We start from the raw sequence: 25,078 nt of genomic DNA, 5'->3' as shown, positions 1-25,078 counted from the left end.
GCGCGACCAAAAAAAACTGTCTTCTCCACGCTGTTTATTAGGAGGGTAGCGTGTGTGTGTGTGCGCGCATTTTACTTTCTCTCTCTGTTTTTATTTTTAATCATGGAGAAAAGAGGCACAAGCTCCTTCGGGAAGAAATGTAAGCCCGTGAAGATGAAAGATGGCGCCGACCCTGTCAAAGATTTCGAGAAATGGAGGAAAAGATACAACAAGACCAAAGTACAAGTTAAGCGAGACAGAGCGAAGAGGGAGGTTCCTGAGTGGCAGGTCGAACGGGAGTACATCGACAGGCTAGTCAGCAGGTACGGCGACATTAACACCAAGGAGATTGTCAAGTTTTCCGACTTTCCCATTTCAAAGAAGACCCTGTTAGGTCTGCAGGAGGCTCAGTACAGACAGCCCACAGAGATCCAGAGACAGACCATCAGCTTCGCTCTGCTCGGTAAAGATGTCCTCGGCGCAGCTAAGACTGGCTCTGGGAAGACTTTGGCCTTTCTCATACCGGTGCTGGAGTGTCTGTACCGCCAGCAGTGGAGCTCCATGGACGGCCTCGGTGCTCTCATCATATCCCCCACGAGAGAACTCGCCTACCAGACCTTTGAAGTCCTCCGCAAGGTGGGCAGGAACCACGAGTTCTCCGCGGGGCTCATCATCGGCGGGAAGGACCTCAAGAGCGAGTCGGAGAGGATTCACCGCACCAACATTGTCATCTGCACCCCGGGACGACTGCTCCAGCACATGGACGAAACGGCCACCTTCCACGCCTCTAATCTCCACATGCTAGTTCTGGATGAGGCGGACCGCATCCTGGACATGGGATTTGCCGATACAATCAACGCCATTGTGGAGAACCTTCCGAAGTCCCGACAGACGTTGCTGTTCTCTGCTACACAGACCAAGTCGGTCAAAGACCTGGCCCGGCTCAGCCTTAAAGACCCAGAGTATGTGTGGGTTCACGAAAAGGCAAGGTTCAGTACGCCGGCCACCCTGGAGCAGAGCTATGTAGTGTGTGAACTCTATCAGAAGGTCAACATGCTCTACTCTTTCATCAGGAGTCACCTGAAGAAGAAGATAATTGTCTTCTTTGCCTGCTGCAAGGAGGTGCAGTACCTGTTCCGGGTCTTTTGTCGCCTCAGACCTGGCATGCCTGTCCTGGCTTTGCATGGTAAACAGCAGCAGATGAAGAGAGTGGAGGTCTATAGGGACTTCCTCAAGAAACAGAACGCCGTGCTCTTTGCCACCGACATAGCCGCCAGAGGCCTTGACTTCCCTGCCGTCAACTGGGTGCTGCAGTTCGACTGCCCGGAGGATGCAGACACCTACATCCACAGGGTGGGTCGGACTGCCAGGTACAAGGAGGGGGGAGAGGCCCTACTGCTGCTGCTTCCCTCAGAAGAGAAGGGCATGGTCAGCCAGCTGCAAGAGAACAAGGTTCCCATCAACAAGATCCAGGTGAGACATCATGCATCCACAGCATCACAAGTCACACCCATTGCGCCGAAAAATAGAAACCAGTCTACAGTGTAGCAATCCAGTACAGTACAGTTCATACCTATGGTCATTTTTTGGTCATAGTTTGTGTTGATGTTATATTGGATTGGAGTTTAATGCCAAAGACACAGGACAATAAAACACACAATACCATCACAACACCCAGACAGCCAGGAGCCTGTCCTGTAATAAAGCACATATAGGGATAAGTTAGATCACACATCATATATAAGAAATAGAAAAAAGAGATGTTGCTGTAGGATCTTTTTAAATGTGAATTTTCAGTACTGTAAGCAATGCAAATGAAAAATGCTGAGAAATCAGTGAGAAAACTTTTTTTTTTTAAGGAATGTCTGATAAATTGGCAGTGGAATAATTTTGGCTGATTAGACAGAGAACGTAGTTATTGCTGTTGTTCCAATTCTGAAATTTCCACTGATACCTATGTCTGGTAATGCAGACCCCCCCCCCCCCTTTGCAAATTTGCTCTCAGTAACATATTGTACATATGCTATAATAAACATATAAATCAATAATCAATAAAAAGAAAAGGAATTACAAATTGACTTGTTCAGAAGAATAAAATGAATAAAACAAGGGATGCACTGATTTTGAAATCCTGGGCCGATACTGATACCAATGTTTAAAATAACAATTTCTCTAATAGCTGATACCAATGTTTTTATTTTTGTATTTCTTTTGTTTTTTGTTATTTATTATTCTTTTATGCCAGGGAAACAGAAATCTATACTATAAAAAAGAAATTAACAGTTTTAAAGTAATTCAGTCCTTCATTACACTTCACACCTTTGAATGAGCACAAATTCAGTAATACACATTTATGAAACAACCTTTAACATAACCTTCTTACACATGAAAAAACATGTTTAGAAAATAAGCCAAAAGCTTTTTTACTATATATGATTCATCATATTCCCTCTCTACCATCTATTTTATAGTGCTGTGAAAACATCAACAAATTTCTCCATTTATACAGCTGGATTTAGTCATTTCTCACCAAAAGCTACATTTTGCAAGATTCCATTGAACACATCATGAGAATGTTATAATACCTTTGCCCAATACTAATTTTTACTGAACAGAGCTTCAACGCTTCACAGTGTAAATCAATACAATCTCTGTGAGTTGTTCGTTGCGGCCACCAGCACCTTATAGGTAACGAGAACTAGCTCTCCTCTCATCCACTCCTCTCAGTAGTGTAGTGGTAGTTGTGTGGGCACCAGAGAGCTTTTGTCGTTTTATTTATTATGTATTTATTTATTTTATTAATCACTTTTAGAAATACAGTAGTGGATACAGAAAAGTGAGATTACACATATTATACATTTTCCTATTTTTTTCCCAACTCCCAAAACAAAACCAGGCCCTCACAAGGGGGGCTGACAGTAGGAGCAGTGGAACAGAGTCCAGGGTTTCCTCTACATGTCGTGGCGCACTGCCACGGCAAAAAAAAAAGCCGCAACGCCTTCAGAATGATGATGGTTTTTTTTTTTTTTTTTTTTTTTCCCCAGATGTTAAAACAATGTAAAGTATACTGTATGAACTGATATATATATATATATATATACATATATATATATATATATATATAGCCGATATTTGCGCACATACCATAATCAGAGTTTGAAATGATAATTTAAATATCATATTTTGAAAAATCATCGGAGTCATCACCTGTCTGTCTGGCTGTACTGCGGCGCGCTCAAGAGTGGGGGGGCGGCAAAGAGATGACAGTCCAAAGTAGAGGGAGAGAAAAGGGTGAGAGAAAGGTACCTAAGCAAGGTTAAGTTTGATGCAATTTTTGTTTAAGCCTGTGAAAACGACCCTAATGTGATGCATCTGAGCAAACGGCATTGAACTTTTTTGTGCTCTCATAGCTCCTTGGCTTTATTTTAAACAATCAGTTCTGCATACACCTCTTAATTTTTCTCAGCATCACCTGCTGCACCGGCACCATCATCATCGGTGCCGTCCTCACCGGGCGGCTCATTGAGTATGGTGTAGTGCTGCACGATTTGATAAAAATGTGCAATTGCGATTTGAGTGGGCAATATCGCGATTTGTGATTGCGATTACAATATAATACATAAATGGTATCATTAGTCTTCTTGCTTGATTCAGTGTTTCCCCTACATTAGGGGGGCACTGACCTGACCTGACATAGTTATTAGGGCTGTAGACAACCAAAGAAAATCTTGGTCGATTAAAGTCGCACATAATCTTCAACTAATCAATTAGTCGTGGGGGGAAAAAAAATCTGCACGTTATTTTTACTTCTGCAGTGGTATGTCTGTCTCACTCTGCAGTCCGGTGGAAACGGGCCTTTTAAGAAAGAAAAAAAAAAAAGAATGCATCCAAGTTGTCCCATAAGGTTTTTATTTAAATAGTATCCAAAAAGTTTATTGTGGTTCAGCAGCACAAAATGTAAACAAATTCAATATCTTCTTCTTGTCTTCAACAAACAAAATAGGCCTATTGTATTTTCTGGACTATAAGTCGCTCTGGAGTATAAGTCGCATCAGTCAAAAAATGCGTCATGAAGAGGAAAAAACATATATATGTCGCACTGGACTATAAGTCGCATTTATTTAGAAATTTATTTCACAAAATCCAAGTCCAAGAACAGACATTTAATCTGGAAAGGCAAGTTATTCAGCTATACAATGGCACACAGAACAACAGGCTGAATAGGTCTCCGGTATGTTAATGTAACACATTAACAGTTATTCCCTATACAGTAGCATAAAAAACATACCTGGGAGGCTGAATAGGCTAAATTAACATAACAAGCCAGCGACTCCAAGCAAGTTACCGGTAAGCAAGTTCACCAAGCTCCCGATCTCATTCCACATCACTGAATCCATTGAATTCTTCATCCTCGGTGTTGCTGCTGAACAACTCCGCCAACTCAGGAGGAAGATGAAGCGCCGTCTCCTCTTCTGCGGGGCTGTCGTCAGACTCAGCATCAGTTCCAGTTATTCCGGCAGGATGGTTTCGGTTGTCCAGGGCTCGACAGTGCGAGCATTTCACTCGCATTTGCGACTAAATAGCTGTGTGCGAACTGTAAAAAATATTTAGGGGCACATGTGCGCATAAAAAAACAGCCGAAGCAGCCTGTATTTTTGTCAGTAAAAAAATATGATAATCTAACAGCAAATGTTGGAGGAACTCCAGCTGCCTTCCCTCTTCCCCGTGTGACACGGTTATGGGTGGTTTTCCAAGCCACTGTCGGCACAATGAATATAAGTCCCACTGTCGGCACAATGAATATAGTCCCACTGTCGGCAGCATGGAAATAAGTCAAAGTGTGGAGGAAGCTGCGGACCTACGGGAAAGCCTGCTCCGTTCTCCCTGCAGTTAGGGGCCGTTCTCCACGGCCAGGCTGTCGGCTGGGTGGAAATAAGTCAAAGTGTAGCGGAGACGAGGGACCGGGTAAAGCTGTGGACCTCCGGTGAAGCCTGCTCCGTTCTCCCCGCAGTTAGGGACCGTTCGCCACGATACCGCTGCTGGACAGGATCGAAATAAAGCCCTTTTCACACAGAGCGCAGACCTCCGCTAACGAACCCATTCATTGTGTATGTGCTACGGCATCTGCGCGCCGCCAGCCTGCACTGGAATTGAAATTTTTTAATTTCACCGCAACATGCTGTGACGACACCTCGGCGTGTCCAATAGCAGAGAAGAGCCTGAAGTAGACCCGGAAGCGGTCACCATGGAGCTGTAGCTCCTGAACGAGCCTGTACCCCAAATCCTGTCTTGCGCGCCTTGCTCTCTGCTTGCTCTGCGCCCTACCCTGTGGTGGGTGCCGCGAAAATCGCGCTCTGTGTGAAAGAGGCTTAAGTCCTGCAGAGTTTCAGAGGACCTGGAGAATGTTTTCGGATAGTAATAACATTATATAAGATAATCATATTGCAAAGATAATATATATAAGATAATAACATTAAAGACAAAATTAAATTGCAACACTTTTTCAAAACTTGATGATTTTACCTTTCTGTACATTTTGTGTACAAATTCATCAAATAATTTTGCTTGTAAATGTCTATTTGCATCACGTTTATTACGGAAAACACATTATTTGATCAATTTACATTGTGCCCCCAAAGTTCTTTGTGCGCTCCTTACTTTTTCAACTTAGGAGCACATGTGCTCCTTGGGAAAAAAGTTAGCGTCAAGCCCTGTTGTCACTGAAGCCCATGCTTTGTCGATCCATCCAAGGACTTGCTGGAATAGTTGCATGGCGCATCCTCCCGGTTGCCGTGAAGCTGTGCTCTCCATCCACCATCCACTCCTCCCACAGGCGCCGCAAGACTGCCTTAAAGCTCCGGTTCACTGAGATGTCGAGTGGCTGGAGTACTTTGGTTAAGCCTCCAGGGATGATGGCAGGTATGGAGTTGCAAGCTTTTATTTTATCTTTGAACTGTGGCGTTATGTGCTCTCACATACTGTCCATCACAAGCAGGGCTTTGTGTGTTTTAAAGAAGCCATCAGGACACTTAGTGTAGCACTTTGTAAGCCAAAAGTTAATCGTTTCTTGATCCATCCACCCTTTTTCATTCACGGCCACGACAACTGTGGGGGGGAATTTGTCTTTTGGCATGGTTTTCCGTTTGAAAATGACCATCGGTGGCAATTTCGATCCATCTTCACAACATGCCAGCACCACTGTGAAGTGTGATTTCTCATGACCAGTTGCCACTTTCTTTGTTTTCTTCATTGCAGTAACAGTAACCTCTGCCTTTCGCCAGTCCCTCACAAGTTTCTCACTCACTCCAAACTTTCTTTCACGCTCGATTACTGTTTTCGGTTGCATATTTTACTACCTGCAGATTGTAGTCTGCAGAATAGGATTTTCTTTTTGGGGGCATTTTGTTTGTGTTCAGTCTTTCTCAGTTGTCTTTAAATTAATGTTTCATTTAATTTTTTCAGTGGTCCGGGAGCAGCATATAGTTGTCACAAGCCTAGAGCGCCCTATCGCGGCTGTAGATGGTAATGTTTACTCCTTGGTTCATGTCAGTCAGTATGAATTAACATTTAAAAACATGTTAAATTATATATATTTTGATATATACAGTACAGGCCAAAAGTTTGGACACACCTTCTCATTCAATGCGTTTTCTTTATTTTCATGACTATTTACATTGTAGATTCTCACTGAAGGCATCAAAACTATGAATGAACACATGTGGAGTTATGTACTTAACAAAAAAAGGTGAAATAACTGAAAACATGTTTTATATTCTAGTTTCTTCAAAATAGCCACCCTTTGCTCTGATTACTGCTTTGCACACTCTTGGCATTCTCTCCATGAGCTTCAAGAGGTAGTCACCTGAAATGGTTTCCACTTCACAGGTGTGCCTTATCAGGGTTAATTAGTGGAATTTCTTGCTTTATCAATGGGGTTGGGACCATCAGTTGTGTTGTGCAGAAGTCAGGTTAATACACAGCCGACAGCCCTATTGGACAACTGTTAAAATTCATATTATGGCAAGAACCAATCAGCTAACTAAAGAAAAACGAGTGGCCATCATTACTTTAAGAAATGAAGGTCAGTCAGTCCGCAAAATTGCAAAAACTTTAAATGTGTCCCCAAGTGGAGTCGCAAAAACCATCAAGCGCTACAACGAAACTGGCACACATGAGGACCGACCCAGGAAAGGAAGACCAAGAGTCACCTCTGCTTCTGAGGATAAGTTCATCCGAGTCACCAGCCTCAGAAATGGCAAGTTAACAGCAGCTCAGATCAGAGACCAGATGAATGCCACACAGAGTTCTAGCAGCAGACCCATCTCTAGAACAACTGTTAAGAGGAGACTGCGCCAATCAGGCCTTCATGGTCAAATAGCTGCTAGGAAACCACTGCTAAGGAGAGGCAACAAGCAGAAGAGATTTGTTTGGGCCAAGAAACACAAGGAATGGACATTAGACCAGTGGAAATCTGTGCTTTGGTCTGATGAGTCCAAATTTGAGATCTTTGGTTCCAACCGCCGTGTCTTTGTGAGACGCAGAAAAGGTGAACGGATGGATTCCACATGCCTGGTTCCCACTGTGAAGCATGGAGGAGGAGGTGTGATGGTGTGGGGGTGTTTTGCTGGTGACACTGTTGGGGATTTATTCAAAATTGAAGGCACACTGAACCAGCATGGCTACCACAGCATCCTGCAGCGACATGCCATCCCATCCGGTTTGCGTTTAGTTGGACGATCATTTATTTTTCAACAGGACAATGACCCCAAACACACCTCCAGGCTGTGTAAGGGCTATTTGACCAAGAAGGAGAGTGATGGAGTGCTGCGGCAGATGACCTGGCCTCCACAGTCACCGGACCTGAACCCAATCCAGATGGTTTGGGGTGAGCTGGACCGCAGAGTGAAGGCAAAGGGGCCAACAAGTGCTAAACACCTCTGGGAACTCCTTCAAGACTGTTGGAAAACCATTTCAGGTGACTACCTCTTGAAGCTCATGGAGAGAATGCCAAGAGTGTGCAAAGCAGTAATCAGAGCAAAGGGTGGCTATTTTGAAGAAACTAGAATATAAAACATGTTTTCAGTTATTTCACCTTTTTTTGTTAAGTACATAACTCCACATGTGTTCATTCATAGTTTTGATGCCTTCAGTGAGAATCTACAATGTAAATAGTCATGAAAATAAAGAAAACGCATTGAATGAGAAGGTGTGTCCAAACTTTTGGCCTGTACTGTAGTTGTGCTACAGTTGTGTAGTGAACAAATAGTTTATTTATAAAAGCATTCAGTTTTAAGTTGTCATAATTTCACATGTCAAATTTCACATCTCACAGGAGACAGGAGGAGATTAGGCTACAGCTGTGTATGTAGTTGTGCTACAGTTGTGTAGTGAATAAATATTGTATATATAAAAACATTCAGTTTGAAGTAGTCATAATTTAACATTTCAAATTACGGGGTTTTGGTTATGTGGGCTCTATGCAGCACTTTGAATTGAAGAAGTTCTTGTGCTAGACTGTGTGCTAAGGACAGCTTTATTCCACAACTCATCTGTGAAGTCCAGAATTGTCCAAAGTGAAATCTGATCTCAGATCTGATAATGTGGAAAAGATACCATCCTTATAAAGATCTCTAAAGTGCTTAATGCCTCGACTATGCCAAATCATAAAAGTGGTGTTGATTAGTGATGGGGGAAACAGATGATTTTTAGTTACAGGTGTGTGGGTGGATGATGACACAAATTTAAAATGGCGCCTGAACTGTATCTGTAAACTGTAATCTTAAAGGCCAATTTCCACCAGATGCGTGTTGGTTGCGTCTGCGCTCCGGCACGGCAGCGGAGCCGATAGGATTCCATTCTAGTCAATGTGTGTGTTTCCACCGGCTGCGGCGGTGCTGCGTTCCAGCTCCGACTCAGCTGCGGCGCTCCGGAACCCTCCGCAACAGATACGCAGGACTTCTATTTTTGCCGGACGCCGGAGCACAACGCAGCAATTCAGCACAGAGCAGATCGTGCGGGGCAGGAAGTCGTGCACAGAAACACGATAAAACATCCGGTTAATTTTCAAAATAAAATACACAGTGTTCACGGCGGATCATATTTCTCTGCACTACACCTTAAAAACTACATAATGGGCAGAGGCAGGCCTGAAGTCAACAGGTCAGAGGTTTTCAGACGTCATTTCACCCACTGACACCATGGACGAGGAGATATTAATCATGGCAGTGCACCGAGATGTCTTCCGGCGGAGCTGCACCGCACCGCACAGCAAACGCAGCCGGTGGGTATTGACGGACGGCGGAGCACACAGCGGATAACCAGTGCTGCCGTTCTGCAACGGACACGCATCCAGTGGAAATCCGGCGTAAGGCAGGAAAGCACCACAGGATTACTTGTAAAATTAGAGGGATTCAATGGTAGGGAGGAGGAGAGTAAGGCCGTTAGAGAAGATGAAGAGAGTGACTGAGCCTCTAATCTACACATACATCAGGGCTCAACAATAACCATTGCCCCATTGCCCCATTGCCCGGGGCAAGTCAAACTCAAGGTCGGGCATGTAAACTAACAACTCACTTGCCCCATCAGGCAAGTTGCTAAAAATAGTAAAAGTTAATAACTAATTGATAAAATAAATGTATTTTAAAACGTGCTCCTTCGGCTCTGATGCAGCGGTCTCTCTGCTTGAAGTCACAGGCACAGCTGTGTAACAATGTCCTGCCCACAGCCCCCATTGATTGGTTACATGGCACAAGTGAAGCACAGAGCAGCAAAGAGGAGAGGAGAGAGCTCTGTCTTACCTCTTCATAAACTAAAGTCATATTATTTTGTTGTCACGTAAATAACGTAAATAACAACTTCCAGCACTTAAATAGATCATAGCACAAAACAGCAGCATGTCAAGTGACTTTTTACTTTATTATATTCAATACAATTGTATGTTCCTAAATCTTGAGACACCTCATATGTAAGCTAGACAGACATTTCACCTGCTCATACTGTGCACACATGTACTGTATGTACTTAGTCCTAAAGAGCCCTTCTGGTGCCAGCAGATACATAGAAACATCCCAGCAGGCTGTGCTTTGCAAGCATACAAAAAAGTTTCACGCATGTGAAAATTATTTTTCATGCGTGTGCTTCACCTCCGCTGCTACAACTCCATCCTAGGGGAAACACTGCTGTGTGCGTTTTGTGCAACAGGTGGATGTGGTAGTCTACTGGTAGAGTAGAGAGAGCTAAGTAGTGTTGAAGTACAGTAGAGCAGGGCAGAGAGATGGAAGCAAAATATATTAAACCCAGTGTTAATACAGCAGAACTGGAGAGAGGGGTGAAAAATAAATAGAGGTGGGCATGGCTCAAGTAGGGCGCAAAATTATAGACAGAGAACGACTGACAAAAATTGCTGCTGACCCCCAGGTTTCAGGTTTCAGGCTTCAGGCTCAGCAAATTTTTTCACTTTAGGCCCTGACTCTGTCATTTTTGTGTAGGAATTAAGCTACAATACATGACATATGTTGTTTTAATTAATAAATACAGTGTGAATAAAGATTACATAACATAGAAATAACTGCAGTCTTTGTTATTTGATAGCCACTTAAATTAAACAGTTTTTATAGGGCAAGTAAAAACTGACTTCGGGCATGTAGATCTCTGACCAACTTGCACGACCAGGCAAGTGAAAAAAAAAACCTTAGCGTTGAACCCTGCATACATACATAATAACCCCGGAGACTGAAGCCAATATATAAATTTGTGAATATGTACTGACCAGTAGTAAAGCAGAAAATTGGGTAATGCAAGACCCCCATTAAATTTAAGCTTTTGCAGAAGTGAATATCTCACCCTGGAAGTCTTACTGCCCCACAAAAAGGTGGTAACAATTTGGTCAAGCGATTTGAAAAATGTTTTTGGAAGAAACGAAGGAATTGGAACAAAAAAAGAAATTTAGGCAATACAGTAATTTTCACTGCGTTAACTCTACCTATCAGCAACAATGGTAAGGAGTTCCACCTCTGTAAATCTGCCTTCACCTGATTTACCAGTGGGGAAAAATTAGCGATGTAAAGAGAGGATAGAGTGCAGGTCACGTTAATTCCTAAATATCTAAACCCCAACAGGGAATATCAGATTGTTTGAGTAATAAAGCAGAAGAGTTTATGGGGTAGTATTCACTCTAAGAAGATTGACTTTATAGCCAGAGAAGGAACCATAATTCTTTAACAGAGATAATATTGACGTAATGCTGGTTAGTGGATCTGATACATATAGAAACAGGTCGTTTGTGTAAAGTGACTATTTGAGTTCAACATCGGACCGAGAGACTCTGCAATAAAGAGGAAGAGATTTAAAGCAATCGACAGTAGTTCAATGGCTAGGGCAAAAAGTAAAGGGGAAAGAGGACACCCCTGTCTAGTGCCATGTGATAACATAAAATAACTGGAGTGAGTGTCATTAGTGTGGATGCTAGCCTGGGGGAGGTGTTAAGTCTAATCCAAGACATTAATCTGTTTCCAAATCCAAATTTATGAAGTGTAGCAAAAAGATAATTCCATTCAACATGATCGAATGCTTTTTCGGCATCGATTGAGATGACAACTTCAGGGAGTGGAGAAGAGTTTTTGAAAATCACATTCTAAAGTGTACGAACATTTTGAAAGAACTGGTGTCCTTTGATAAATCCATTTTGTTCTTCTGATATCATGGTAGGAGGAATCTTTTCAAGATGAGGTGCTAACGCTTTGGCCAAAATTTTGACATCTACATACAATAAGGACAAAGGTCTGTAAGAAGTGCATGATTCAGGGTCCTTGCCCTTCTTTAAAAGAAGGGTTATGGACACCTGGGTTAAAGTTGGAGGCAATGAACCATGTTCAAGGGACTCATTATTAGGGATGTAACGATACCAGAAACTCACGATATGATATATATCACGATATTTATACAAGGGGAAAAAAGGAGAAAATTTATTGTTAAAAATAGCTATTTTATTAAAAAATATTGCATGTACACTGTACAGCATGTTATTTTTTAACTTGGAAGCGTATCATAAAGTATCATAAACAAATCAACACAGTTGAACATGTGCTTTCAACAAATAGAAATAATGTAAACTCAAAAACACACAATCCCTCACTCACAGAGACACAGAGAGACACAGAGAGACCGAGAGAGAGAGAGGTGGGTAGAGATGTGTGTAAAAGAAAACCAAAATAAATAAAGTCCAGCCATTTCCCTGGAAGTCATAGAAAAACTCAAAAACACACATTTACTCAGTTTGTTAACGCCAGGTTGACAATCTTGACATCAAGGAGACCCTAACACTTTCTCAGAACAGGAGATGAGGAGAGGAAAGCTCTGGTCCTGTGCTTTCATGTGATATGCGTGGCATTTCTGTGCGACCCTGCATTCGCGTGTAATCCATCCAAAAGTAATGTGTGTGCAAAGCTGTATGAAAGCTTTGTTATACATTATTTTAATGTAACATTATCTTTTTTTTTTTTTCGCTGTGAAAACATTGGACTACCGACAAGTGCTTGGTCTTGTCGGAAAGCTACGGTTTCGCTGATTCACGTGATATGCATGGCTTCTCACGGTCATGGAGAAAATCCACAGAGAAAAACAATCAATCTCCTTACTTTGTTTGCCATTCTAGCATTTCTGTTCACTTGTCTCGTTTCCTCTGGTCACGCACGGGCAGAGTCGGAGGCTGAGAGGCTGAGCTGCAGGAGGAGCTCTCACCTGCGTGTGCAGTTGCATGCAAAGGATTATGGGGAATGTAGTCGCACAGTCATATTACCAGCTCTGTAGGAGAACGCAGCTATATAACTACTGTGGCATTCCCACGACGGTATCGAGAATTAATTTTATTGCGACACCACGAAATTCGATTTATCGTTACATGCCTACTCATCATACATTGAGAGGAGAAGAGTGGCTAGTTTGTCTATGAATTTTTTTTAAAAACGCGGCAATTTCTTGCAAACTAAAGGGAGGATCAAGCCCATTAGCTACATCTGGATCAACAGTAGGAACATTGAGATTTTCAAAGAAGGAGGTCATCTCTGCTGCGTCAGGTGGAGATTCTGATTCATAGAGAGAGGAGTAATAGGACTTAAAAATTGTATTGATTATACTTGGATCGGTGGTGAGCGAGTCAGTAGAATCTCTAATACTAGGAATCAATCTGGATGTCGCTTGTCTTTTTAATTGATGAGCCAATAATCTACTTGATTTATCACCATATTCATTCGAAAAACTGGTAGAGTCCTTTTTATTTAGAGCAATGAAATCATCTATTGAGGAAGATATTAACCCATTTAGACCTAATCTCGCCTGGAAAAAAGGCATTATAAAGCCTGTATAAAACCCCTAATCCTGAGCATATTCTGAAAAATGTAAAAGAACTGACCTCGCCTACTAAAACCTTATTTTCTCAGGCTCTGGAGCAGATAGAAACATGAAATAAAAAGCATTTGAGAGCTTACAAGTGTAGCGTTTATTTGTTTGGTATGTTGATACCGAAAGGAAACAGGAAACTGGCTTCGCCTCTCGGCGCCCATGTTAACCGATTGTGTCATCCACACCAGCTGCGCGGCAGCCGGCTCGCACCCTGCAGCGATCGTTTTGGCGTCTTGTCTATTTTCTGCGCGAGCCGCGAGCGAATGTGTCAAGCCGGGCAGGAAGTCAGCTGGTTAGGGAGCTGAACCGCTTGTCGACCGGTGTGGAGAAATGCGCGTCTGATGTGAACGGAGGTGCTCCGGCTCGCACGAGAATTTCGGTGCGCTGCGCTTCGCAGCACTTCCGCGGGCGGTGTGGCCCTGGCGTAACCCTAACCCCTCACTTGACTCCATGATTGACAGCTGTCAAAACACCGATCTGTTTTCCCGGCAGAAAATATAAACGGGGAGGGGTCAGGTGCAAGCATGCTACACGTGTAATTCAACCAATAACGAGGACTTTGCATTACTTTGTTGTTGACCTATTCTGACCAATCACGAAGCTTTTTTCTGTCACGTGACCTCACTGACAAATAGATAGACATCCCTTGCACTCACCCGTGGGGTTTCAGCCAATCGTGGCGCATATCATCAGTCACATGCCTCGAAAAAGATGATAATGTGGAAATACACACACGTGTATTCCGTCCTTAATCCCTTTCATTCATGGGTATCCCGTCCTTAAAGTGATATACACATAGATGTGTATTCCGGTCTTAATGGGTTAAGACATTAAATGCATCGTCAGATAGCAACAATGGATTAAACCTCCAGGGCGAAGAAAAACGGGGCCGTTCAAAAAATGTTATGTTTGGAGTTAGAGGGGCATGATCTGAAATAACAATTGGGTGCTATTTAGAAGAAGTTACTTTGGGGAGAAGAGCGCTGTCAACAAAAAAAATAATCAATGCATGAATATGATTGATGTACTTGCGAAAAAAAAGAAAATTCCTTAGCTTGAGGATTGGAGAACCTTCAAGGATCGACAAGCCCATTCTTAACCATAAAATCAGAAATTGATTTTGACACCGAGGATTGAGTCAAAGTACAAGGATTTGAGCGGTCTAAAGAGGGATCAATAACACAATTCAAATCACCACCCAGTATGATAAGATGAGTATTTAAGAAAGGGAGGTTACCAAATATCTGTAAATCTGTAAAATTAGGGTCATCAAAATTTGGCGCGTATACAACAACAATACAGGGTTGCAGTATAAAGTGCCTTTAACAATTATAAATCTACCATTTTTATTGGTAATTGTCTTCGAGACGGAGAAATTAACCTTTTGTTGATCAAAATTGCCACCCCTCCGGACTTGGAATCAAAATTTGAATGAAAAATATCATATATCTGAGTCTGAATTGATCTCTATCACGCAAATGGGTTTCCTGAAGGAAAGCTATGTCGGTGTCTAAACGTTTCAAATGTGAGAATATCTTTCATCACTTAATTGGGTTATTCATACCTTCAATATTCCAGCTTACGAATCTAATGTTCGATCCAGTATCAGGGTTGTGCGGATTAATATTGCTCATATAGTGTTGTTTGAGAGAAAATATAACTGTCTCACCCACCACAACAGGTGATATTGGAAAAGGGAAGAAAAGGGAAAACAAAACAAAACAAAACACAACACAAACACATATATACAGAGACATAACCCAAGAACCAACAAGCCATACCCACACATCAGATGTTCCCATCCCCAAACGATAAGAACAACCGTGCGGGCTTCAAAGGGAGCCATTCTCAAAAAGAGATGCTTTCGACTATGTAGCTAAGTTTAACAAATGAGCACCCGCAGAGAATTAAACTTAAGAGTATAAAATATGAGGCACATAAAACCAACAATCTGAGCTGTTCTGACAACTGTTATCCTGTTAAAGGGATAGTGCACCCAAAAATGAAAATTCAGCCATTATCTACTCACCTATATGCCGAGGGAGGCTCTGGTGAAGTTTGAGTCCTCACAACTTACGGAGATCCGAGGGGGGAGTGGGTAGCAGCACAACTGCACACCTAATGATTGACGGTGACCCAGATTAAAACGTCCAAGAACACATAATTGAAACCACAAAATATCTCCATACTGCTTGTCAGTAGTGATCCAAGTGTCCTGAAGGCCCGACATAAAAAGTTGTTTGGAAAAATGTCATTTGAACTCTTTGAACTTTTTAGCCTCATTGTAGCCTGCAGCTCTAACTGCCTCTCTGTGGACTGTGCTCACGTGTGCGCGCTTGCGCGTGAGACCAGCGAAAGCACGTGAACACACATGAAGGCGGTGCCCATGTCTCACGGTCTCGCACAAGCGCACACACGTCAGAGCAGTGTACAGAGAGGCAGTTAGAGCTATAGACTACAATGAGGCTAAAAACAGAGTTCAAATGATGTTTTTCCAATCAACTTTTTATGTTGAGTTATGTTCACTCATCCAGTACCTGGGGAAGCGGGAACATTAAAGCGCTTTGTGTTAACCTGGACACATCAAGGCATATTAAATTTACAGGAAAGAAAATAAAATAAAGCCAGACACATTAAAGTGTCTGACATTACTAAAATGTTTTATGTAAACCAGGACAATGCTTTCTGATTCTGAACAGCGAGTAGCAACTTTATATGTAAACTTGGGCCCATTTCACTTATTTCTTAACAGAATAAGAAGAAAATAAAAATTAAATGAAATCTTGGGCACATTTCAGACAGTATGCAACCAATTATGTACACCAGTACCTGGGAACATTAAAGCGCTTTATGTTAACCTTGACACATCAAGGCATAATCTTCTTGAGGAACACTAACTGATCAGCATGCTCAGACGTAAGAGCACTCCTCTGAGCAGAGATTATGTCACCAGCAGTAGAAAAGATTCTTTCTGATGGCACACTAGTCCCTTGGACACACAGGTACCTCTGGGCCAGCTTGGCAAGGTGTGGGTACTTGCATGCCTCAGATTTCCACCAAACCAACAGTTCATCAGACAGTGGTAGAGGTGGAGAATCTTGATATTGCTGGACCTCCTTTGCAGCCTTGGAGTTAGGTGACAATGGGGTTGGGGAAGATCTGCCGTGCTTGAATGTTTGTCCAAGGAGGTTAGCAAGTGCAGATCTCCTTTTTTTGGTGTGTGTGTGGTGGTTTGTCCTCATCACTGATGACATCAGCAGGAACACTTCCTTCAGTGCTTCCTCCCTCCTCGTCACCATCAGACTGCATTACCACGTCTGCATCCTCCTGTAAGACAATAAGCATTTGGCACACCATTATTATTTTTGTTATTAATAAAAACATGTTTATCACAACATCAAATCTTCAGCCGCTGCTATTCATTTTAAAATTTCACACATCTTTTTTGCACATGGTTGGATGTACGGATGACATTTTTCTACCAGTAGTGTTACGGTTTAAAGGTACAAATACAACTAGAATTCAAATGACCTAACTACTGTTCAGTGTGTACAAGTTGTAATTACCATCAGGGCAGCAGCCTGGGACACCACCGTGGCATACGTGTCTTGCACATCTGAGGGCACCAAGAAGAGCATCGACTTAAACCTGGGGTCTAAGGCGAGTGCAACATAGAGGAAGTTTTTCTCCTCTGCAGACATGTAAGCGCTTTGATAGGTCTTCATGGATGACACGCTTTATGTCTTTGATAAGAGGAGCATCCTCAATGGTGTTGACTGTGTCACTCAGAAGTTGGGCATGAAGTGGAGCGATGATGGAAACAGTTGGGCTTTTCTCCTCGCACATGCTCTTTGTTGCCACCAGCATTGGCTTGAGGGTTTTCACAACCTCTTCTGCATTCCTGATGTCTCCATCAGTCAGGGTAGAGATGTCAGCGGTATTCTTTCTGACCTTTTAAAGAAAGGAAGAACAGAACAGAACAGAATGGAAGGTTAATTAAAACTAATTTAAAATATATTTTGTGAACAAATTAATATATCATTAGCATTATTATAAATCATAAATATATATCACGTTAACAATTTTATATAAGTAATACCAATTTTTAGGCTGTATCATTCACAAATGTTCAATAGAAACACATCACACACTACAGATTTTCCATACAATTCAATAACAAGATAGAATAAACACCTTACCTCTGGAGATAAGAGGGCAGCAGTAACAGCAGGCTGTTGCTCAAGAAACCGTAGTTACAAAGGACTCCTTGACCCTTGAAGTCTAGCCATCGCAGGTCAGTGCAACTCGTTTAGCAGACTGAAGTGCATCCTCCACTTTTGCTCTCGTCTCTGCATACAATGCGGGAATGGCTTTTTCTGTGAATTGCTTACGGCTCAGTACCTCGTATCTCGGTTCCAGTGTAGCTAGCATTCGGCGAAAACCATCATTCTATATATATATATATATATATATATATATATATATATATATATATATATATATATATATATATATATAGGGTGACAGTGCTGACGTATTGCGGTAAGCGAGTTGTGTCATTTCCGGTGTTTCTGTGACAGCGTCTCTGTACTGCTCTGGTGAATTCTGCTAGCCTGCTTTCTCACCTCAGTTGCTTTAACGCTGCTTTAACGTCTACTTCAAGTCATAACCCACACTGGTTCTGTTTAAGCACTTATAGCTCTCCTTCTTTCTACGACTTTCTCGCTAATCTCTTAGCTGTTGTTTGCACGCTCTTAGCCTTGTTAGCTACTTTAGCTTAGCCATGGCTTCTCCTTCTCCTGCTCTTTCTTGCCCGGTGTGCCAAATGTTCAGTTATGCCTCTGCCTCCTTTAGCGACAGTGGTAATTGTAATAAGTGTAGCTTATTTGCTGCGTTGGAGGCGAGGCTTAGTGAATTAGAAGCGCGGCTCCGCACCATGGAAAACCATTCAGTAGCTGCGGTAGTTAGCCAGCCCCCTGTAGCCGGTGCGGAGCCACATAGCATAGCCTTAGCCTCAGCTAACTGTCCTCCGGTAACTCCCGTTCAGCCGGGAGGTTGGGTTACGGTTCGCCAGAAGCACAGCTCCAAGCAGAAGCCCACGGCTCACCACCAGCCTGTTCACGTTTCCAACCGCTTTTCCCCACTCAGCGACACAGCCGCTGAGGATAAAACTCTGGTTATTGGCAGCTCTATTCTGAGAAACGTGAAGTTAGCAACACCAGCGGCCATAGTCAAATGTATCCCTGGGGCCAGAGCGGGCGACATTGAATCAAATTTAAAACTGCTGGCTAAAGCTAAACGTAGATTCAGTAAGATTGTTATTCACGTCGGCGGCAATGACACCCGGTTACGCCAATCGGAGGTCACTAAAATTAATATTGCCTCGGTGTGTGAATATGCAAAAACGATGTCGGACTCCGTAGTTTTCTCTGGACCCCTCCCAAATCTGACCAGTGATGACATGTTTAGCCACATGTCATCATTTAACCGCTGGCTGTCCAGGTGGTGTCCAGCAAACGATGTGGGTTTTGTTAATAATTGGCAAACTTTCTGGGGAAAACCTGGTCTTATTAGGAGAGACGGCATTCATCCCACTTTGGATGGAGCTGCTCTCATTTCTAGGAACCTGGCAAACTTTATTAGTAATTTAAATCCCTGACAACCCAGAGTTGAGACCAGGACAGAGAGTTGCAGTCCTAAACGCCTCTCTGAGCTTCTAGTTCAGTTACCCAGCCATAGTTTTCATAGTTTTATACAAACGGTGTCTGTCCCCCGACCACCTAAATTATTTAAATCTAAAATTAAACAAAGAGGAGTTGTGCATAACAACCTCATAAAAATTAAAACCTCTTCTGTGACAGAAAGACAAAACAGGAGAATTAAATGCGGACTGTTAAATATCAGGTCTCTATCGTCTAAAGCAGTGTTAGTAAACGAATTAATATCAGATAATCATATTGATTTACTCAGTCTCACTGAAACCTGGCTGTGTCAAGATGAATATGTTAGTCTAAATGAGTCCACTCCTCCCAGTCATAATAATATCCACATTCCTCGAGGCAGCGGCCGAGGAGGGGGAGTTGCAGCCATTTTTAACTCTAGTCTGTTAATCAGCCCTAAACCTAAACTAGATTATAATTCATTTGAAAGCCTCGTTCTTAGTGTTTTACATCCGACCTGGAAAACCTCGCAGCCACTTTTATTTGTTATAGTGTACCGTGCTCCTGGCCCGTATTCTGAATTTGTATCTGAATTCTCAGAGTTTTTATCCAGTTTAGTTCTTAAATCAGATAAAGTTATTATTGTAGGCGATTTTAACATTCATGTCGACGTTGATAATGACTCCCTGGCTACCGCGTTTATCTCATTAATAGACTCCATTGGCTTCAGTCAGGGTGTACATGAACCCACTCATTGTTTTAACCATACCCTCGATCTAGTTCTGACGTATGGAATTGAAATTGATAACCTAAAAGTCTTTCCACAGAATCCCTTGCTATCAGATCATTATCTGATTACTTTTGATTTCTTTTTACTCGATTACACGCCACTCAGCAACAGTTACTATACTAGATGTTTATCAGATAGTGCTGTCACAAAATTTAAGGAAAAGATTACTTCGTCGTTAAATTCAATACCAATACCTTCAGTAACAGAGGTTTCCCGTGCCGACTTTAACCTCTCCCAAATTGATCATTTTGTTGATAGCGCCGTAGGCTCGCTGCGAACAACGCTCGACTCTGTAGCTCCTCTTAAAAAGAAGTTAACAAAGCAAAGAAAGTTTGCTCCTTGGTATAACTCTCAAACCCGTAGGTTAAAACAAATATCGCGAAAATTTGAAAGGAATTGGCGATTAACCAAACTGGAAGAATCTCGTTTAATCTGGACAGACAGTCTCAAAACGTATAAGAGGGGCCTCCGCAATGCCAGAGCAAACTATTACTCAGCATTAATAGAAGAAAACAAGAACAACCCCAGGTTTCTTTTCAGCACTGTAGCCAGGCTGACTGAGAGTCAAAGCTCTATTGAGCCTTGTATTCCTTTAGCCCTTAGCAGTAATGATTTTATGAGCTTTTTTAATGACAAAATTCTAACTATTAGAGGCAAAATTCATGACCTCCTGCCCTCAGATGGTAGGCCTACCTATCTAACCTCAAACACAGCTGTAGAATCTAATATATATTTAGATTGCTTCTCCCCAATTTCTCCAAGAATTGACCGCAGTGATTTCTTCATCTAAATCATCAACGTGTCTCTTAGACCCCATCCCAACTAGGCTACTTAAGGAGGTCTTTCCTTTAGTTAACACTCATATATTAGATATGATCAATATATCTTTATTAACAGGCTATGTACCACAGTCTTTTAAGGTAGTTGTAATTAAACCTCTCCTAAAAAAGCCCACCCTGGATCCAGAGGTGTTAGCCAACTATAGACCAATATCTAATCTTCCCTTTCTGTCAAAGATCCTTGAGAAAGTAGTCGCAGACCAGCTGTGTGATTTTCTCCATGATAATAATTTATTTGAGGAATTTCAGTCAGGATTTAGAGTGCATCATAGCACTGAGACAGCACTAGTTAAAATTACAAATGACCTTCTGATTGCTTCAGACAAAGGACTCGTCTCTGTTCTTGTTTTATTAGATCTTAGTGCGGCGTTTGACACAATTGACCATCAAATTCTACTGCAGAGACTGGATCACTTAATTGGCCTAAAAGGTTCAGCACTAAGCTGGTTTAAATCTTATTTATCTGATCGTTTTCAATTTGTTGACGTTCGTAATGAATCATCCTTACGTACCAAAGTTTGTTTTGGAGATCCGCAAGGTTCTGTGCTCGGACCAATCCTATTTACTCTATATATGCTTCCTTTAGGTAACATCATTAGAAATCACTCTATAAATTTCCATTGTTATGCGGATGATACACAGTTGTATTTATCGATGAAGCCAGAAGAAAGTAATCAATTAACTAAACTCCATAACTGCCTTAAAGACATAAAAAATTGGATGAGCACCAATTTCCTGATGTTAAATTCAGACAAAACTGAAGTTATTGTTCTTGGCCCCAAACAACTCAGAGACTCTTTATCTGATGACATAGTTTCTCCAGATGGCATTGCTCTGGCCTCTAGCACTACCGTAAGAAACCTCAGAGTAATATTTGATCAAGATTTGTCTTTTAATTCTCATTTAAAGCAAACCTCACGGACTGCATTTTTTCATCTGCGTAATATTGTGAAAATTAGGCCTATCCTGACCCTAAAAGATGCAGAAAAATTGGTCCACGCTTTTGTTACCTCAAGGCTGGATTACTGTAACTCTCTATTATCAGGTAGCTCTAGTAAGTCCTTAAAAACTCTCCAGCTAATTCAGAATGCAGCAGCACGTGTACTAACAGGAACTAAGAAACAAGATCATATTTCTCCTGTTTTAGCTTCTCTGCACTGGCTCCCTGTAAAATCCAGAATTGAATTTAAAATCCTACTGTTAACTTATAAAGCTCTAAATGGTCAAGCTCCATCATATCTTAGAGAGCTCATAGTGCCATATTATCCCACCAGAACACTGCGCTCTGAGAACGCAGGGTTACTCGTGGTCCCTAAAGTCTCCAAAAGTAGATCAGGAGCCAGAGCCTTCAGCTATCAGGCTCCTCTCCTGTGGAATCATCTTCCTGTTACGGTCCGGGAGGCAGACACCGTCTCCACATTTAAGACTAGACTTAAGACTTTCCTCTTTGATAAAGCTTATAGTTAGGGCTGGCTCAGGCTTGCCCTGTACCAGCCCCTAGTTAGGCTGACTTAGGCCTAGTCTGCCGGAGGACCCCCCTATAATACACCGGGCTCCCTCTCTCTCTCTCTCTCTCTCTCTCTCTCTCTCTCTCTCTCTCACTCTCATCCTATTACTGCATCTTGCTAACTCGGCCATTCTGGATGTCACTAACTCGGCTTCTTCTCCGGAGCCTTTGTGCTCCACTGTCTCTCAGATTAACTCATATCACAGCGGTGCCTGGACAGCGTGATGTGTGTGGTTGTGCTGCTGCCGTGGTCCTGCCAGATGCCTCCTGCTGCTGCTGCCATCATTAGTCATTAGTCATACTTCTACTGTTATTATACACATATGACTATTGTCACACATGTATACTGCCAGATATTAATACATACTTTCAACATATTGTACCACAGTAGCCAGAACTATAACTATAATATTATTACTTTCATTAATGTTGTTGTAAGCTACTGTCATTACCTGCATCTCTCTCTCTCTCTCTCTCTCTCTCTCTCTCTCTCTCTCTCTCTCTGTCTCATTGTGTCATATGGATTACTGTTAATTTATTATACTGATCTGTTCTGTACGACATCTATTGCACGTCTGTCCGTCCTGGAAGAGGGATCCCTCCTCAGTTGCTCTTCCTGAGGTTTCTACCGTTTTTTTTTCCCCGTTAAAGGGTTTTTTTTGGGGAGTTTTTCCTTATCCGCTGTGAGGGTCATAAGGACAGAGGGATGTCGTATGCTGTAAAGCCCTGTGAGGCAAATTGTGATTTGTGATATTGGGCTTTATAAATAAAATTGAATTGAATTGAATTGAATATATATATATATATATATATATATGTATATGTGTGTGTATATATATATATATAGCCTTGTTTCACTGTCAAACCCTCCACATCGCAAACCCACCACTCCTGAGTCCTCTGTCTCTTCACAGAAGTAACAAACGTCCATTGCTCTGAAGGGCCATTTTTGCAACATAATACCAACACAAACAATACATACATATTTATTTGAGTGTTATTTACAACAGCAGTAGAGCAGTAGGCAACGTGTATTAATTCATACTATTTTCTGATTGATTGCAGGTGAACCCAGACAAAATGCAGAATGTTCAGCAGAAGCTGGAGGCCTTCCTGGCCCAAGAGAATGAGCAGAAGGAGAGAGCTCAGAGGTGTTTTGTTTCCTATCTGCGCTCTGTCTACCTGATGAAGAACAAAGAGGTGTTTGATGTCTTTAAACTCCAGATTCAGGAGTATGCTGTTTCTCTGGGTCTTGCTGTGGCTCCGAGGGTGCGCTTCTTAAGTAAAGCTCAGGCACGGAGAGCAGAGAAAGAAGCACAGCAAGAGGAGGAGCAGTCCAAAGAAGAGGAAGAGGTGAGGAGCTTTAAGGCCCAGCTGAAAGGAAACAATCGCCATGAGGAAAGTCAGAGCTCTGACTCAGAAGATTCAGTCGATGATGAGGAAAGCGGGAATGAAGGGGAGATGGATGAGTCCAAGACACTGCTTTTGGTTGCAGATGGCATTGAGGATGATGATGATGATGATGATGATGATGATGATGATCTGAGAGACTTGGACCTGCTGACAGTCAAAAGAAAAGATGTCTTCAATTTGACGGGGGATGAGGAGACTCTCAAGGAAGTGGTCAAAAAGAAAATGGATAAACAGACAAAGTTCAAAGAAGCCAAAAAGGTCCTCAAGAGAAACTTCCAAGTCAACACCAAAGTGGCTTTCAGTGAAGAGGGTGAGGCTTTGCAGGTGTGGCCTCCAGTTCAACGGGCAGTGACTGGTACAGAGGAGGAAGATGAGGAAGAGGATGTTTCAGGTATCAATGTGGAAAAGGCCAGGGAGAGGCTAAGACAGGAGGACCAGGAGTTTGACAAGCAGGAGTATAGTCGCAAAGTGAAAGCCAAACACAGGGAGAGGAGGCTGAAGGCAAAGGCAGCCAGGAGGGAGGCCAGCAAGCGGCCCGGACAGAAATCGGACGAGGACACGGAGGACGAGGTGGTGGCGTACGTAGCCAATCACAGTGAAGACGAATTTGACCCTAGCACCCTGCCAGATCCTGACAAACTGCACTTGTTGTCGGAGGAGGAGGAGGAGGAGGAGATGATAACGTCAGACAAACGGCAGCATAGCAGTGAAAGCAGTGATGAGGAAGAGGATGTGCTCACAGCAGGGAAGAGGAAGAAAGCGAGGCAGCAGAATAATGAGCATGCAGCCCTGGACACTGGTCTCTCTCTGGCTGAGGATGAGGAGTTAGTCTTACATCTGCTAGCAGGGCAGAGGTAAAGAAAACACAGGGTTTTTCAAACAGTATGAACTGGTCAGTTGAAGTTCTAACAGCAGAGTCAGTAATTAAATAAAGAGATGTAGAATTACAGAAGTCTGATTTGTGTTCACATTTGAAAAGAGACAACATTTAAAGGGGTACTCCAGCATTTTAGTTTTGCATGTCCAGAAAGTTGGAGGACTAACAGGAGACAGATTGTAAAAAGATGGCGAAAGTGAGCATCAGAGTGCGATATCCTGACTTTAGTGTATAGTATAGATAATAATCCTACAACTCACATAGTGCAACCATCTCTTCATTAAACCTCCTGAACACTTGACTTTAAATCATGTGTTGTAACATAAATAAATTTGTCTATACAGACATACACGAGGAATAAGCAACAAATAAAGTTATATAACATCTTTAAGTTTTTTTTTTTTTTTTTACATTTCTATTTATTGAACATTTTAACATACATTCTGCATACAACTGGTACACAATAACTTTTTTTTTCTCAACTGCATTATCTTTCAATTAAACATGACACCCTCAGTCTTTTACTTTGAATCAAAATAAAGAATAACTGTACCTATTCATATACACAAATAAAATTATGCCCAGAACATAGTAGTTATTAACATTCTACCATAC

General features: G+C 42.1%; 1 protein-coding gene across 1 annotated transcript; it reads left to right on the top strand.

Annotated features, from left to right (window-relative positions):
• ddx10 (DEAD (Asp-Glu-Ala-Asp) box polypeptide 10) lies at positions 1-24,585 on the top strand. The gene is made up of 2 exons (XM_033622205.2): positions 1-1,452; positions 23,239-24,585. The coding sequence occupies exons 1-2, from the start codon at positions 103-105 to the stop codon at positions 24,442-24,444; spliced, it is 2,556 nt and encodes an 851-aa protein (XP_033478096.2). The 5' UTR covers positions 1-102; the 3' UTR covers positions 24,445-24,585.
• The last annotated feature ends 493 nt before the right edge of the window (positions 24,586-25,078 follow it).

This window comes from Epinephelus lanceolatus, chromosome 6 (assembly GCF_041903045.1).
Source record: "Epinephelus lanceolatus isolate andai-2023 chromosome 6, ASM4190304v1, whole genome shotgun sequence".
In the NCBI taxonomy this organism is placed as follows: domain Eukaryota; kingdom Metazoa; phylum Chordata; class Actinopteri; order Perciformes; family Serranidae; genus Epinephelus; species Epinephelus lanceolatus.
This window is presented reverse-complemented; position numbering and strand designations above follow the sequence as displayed.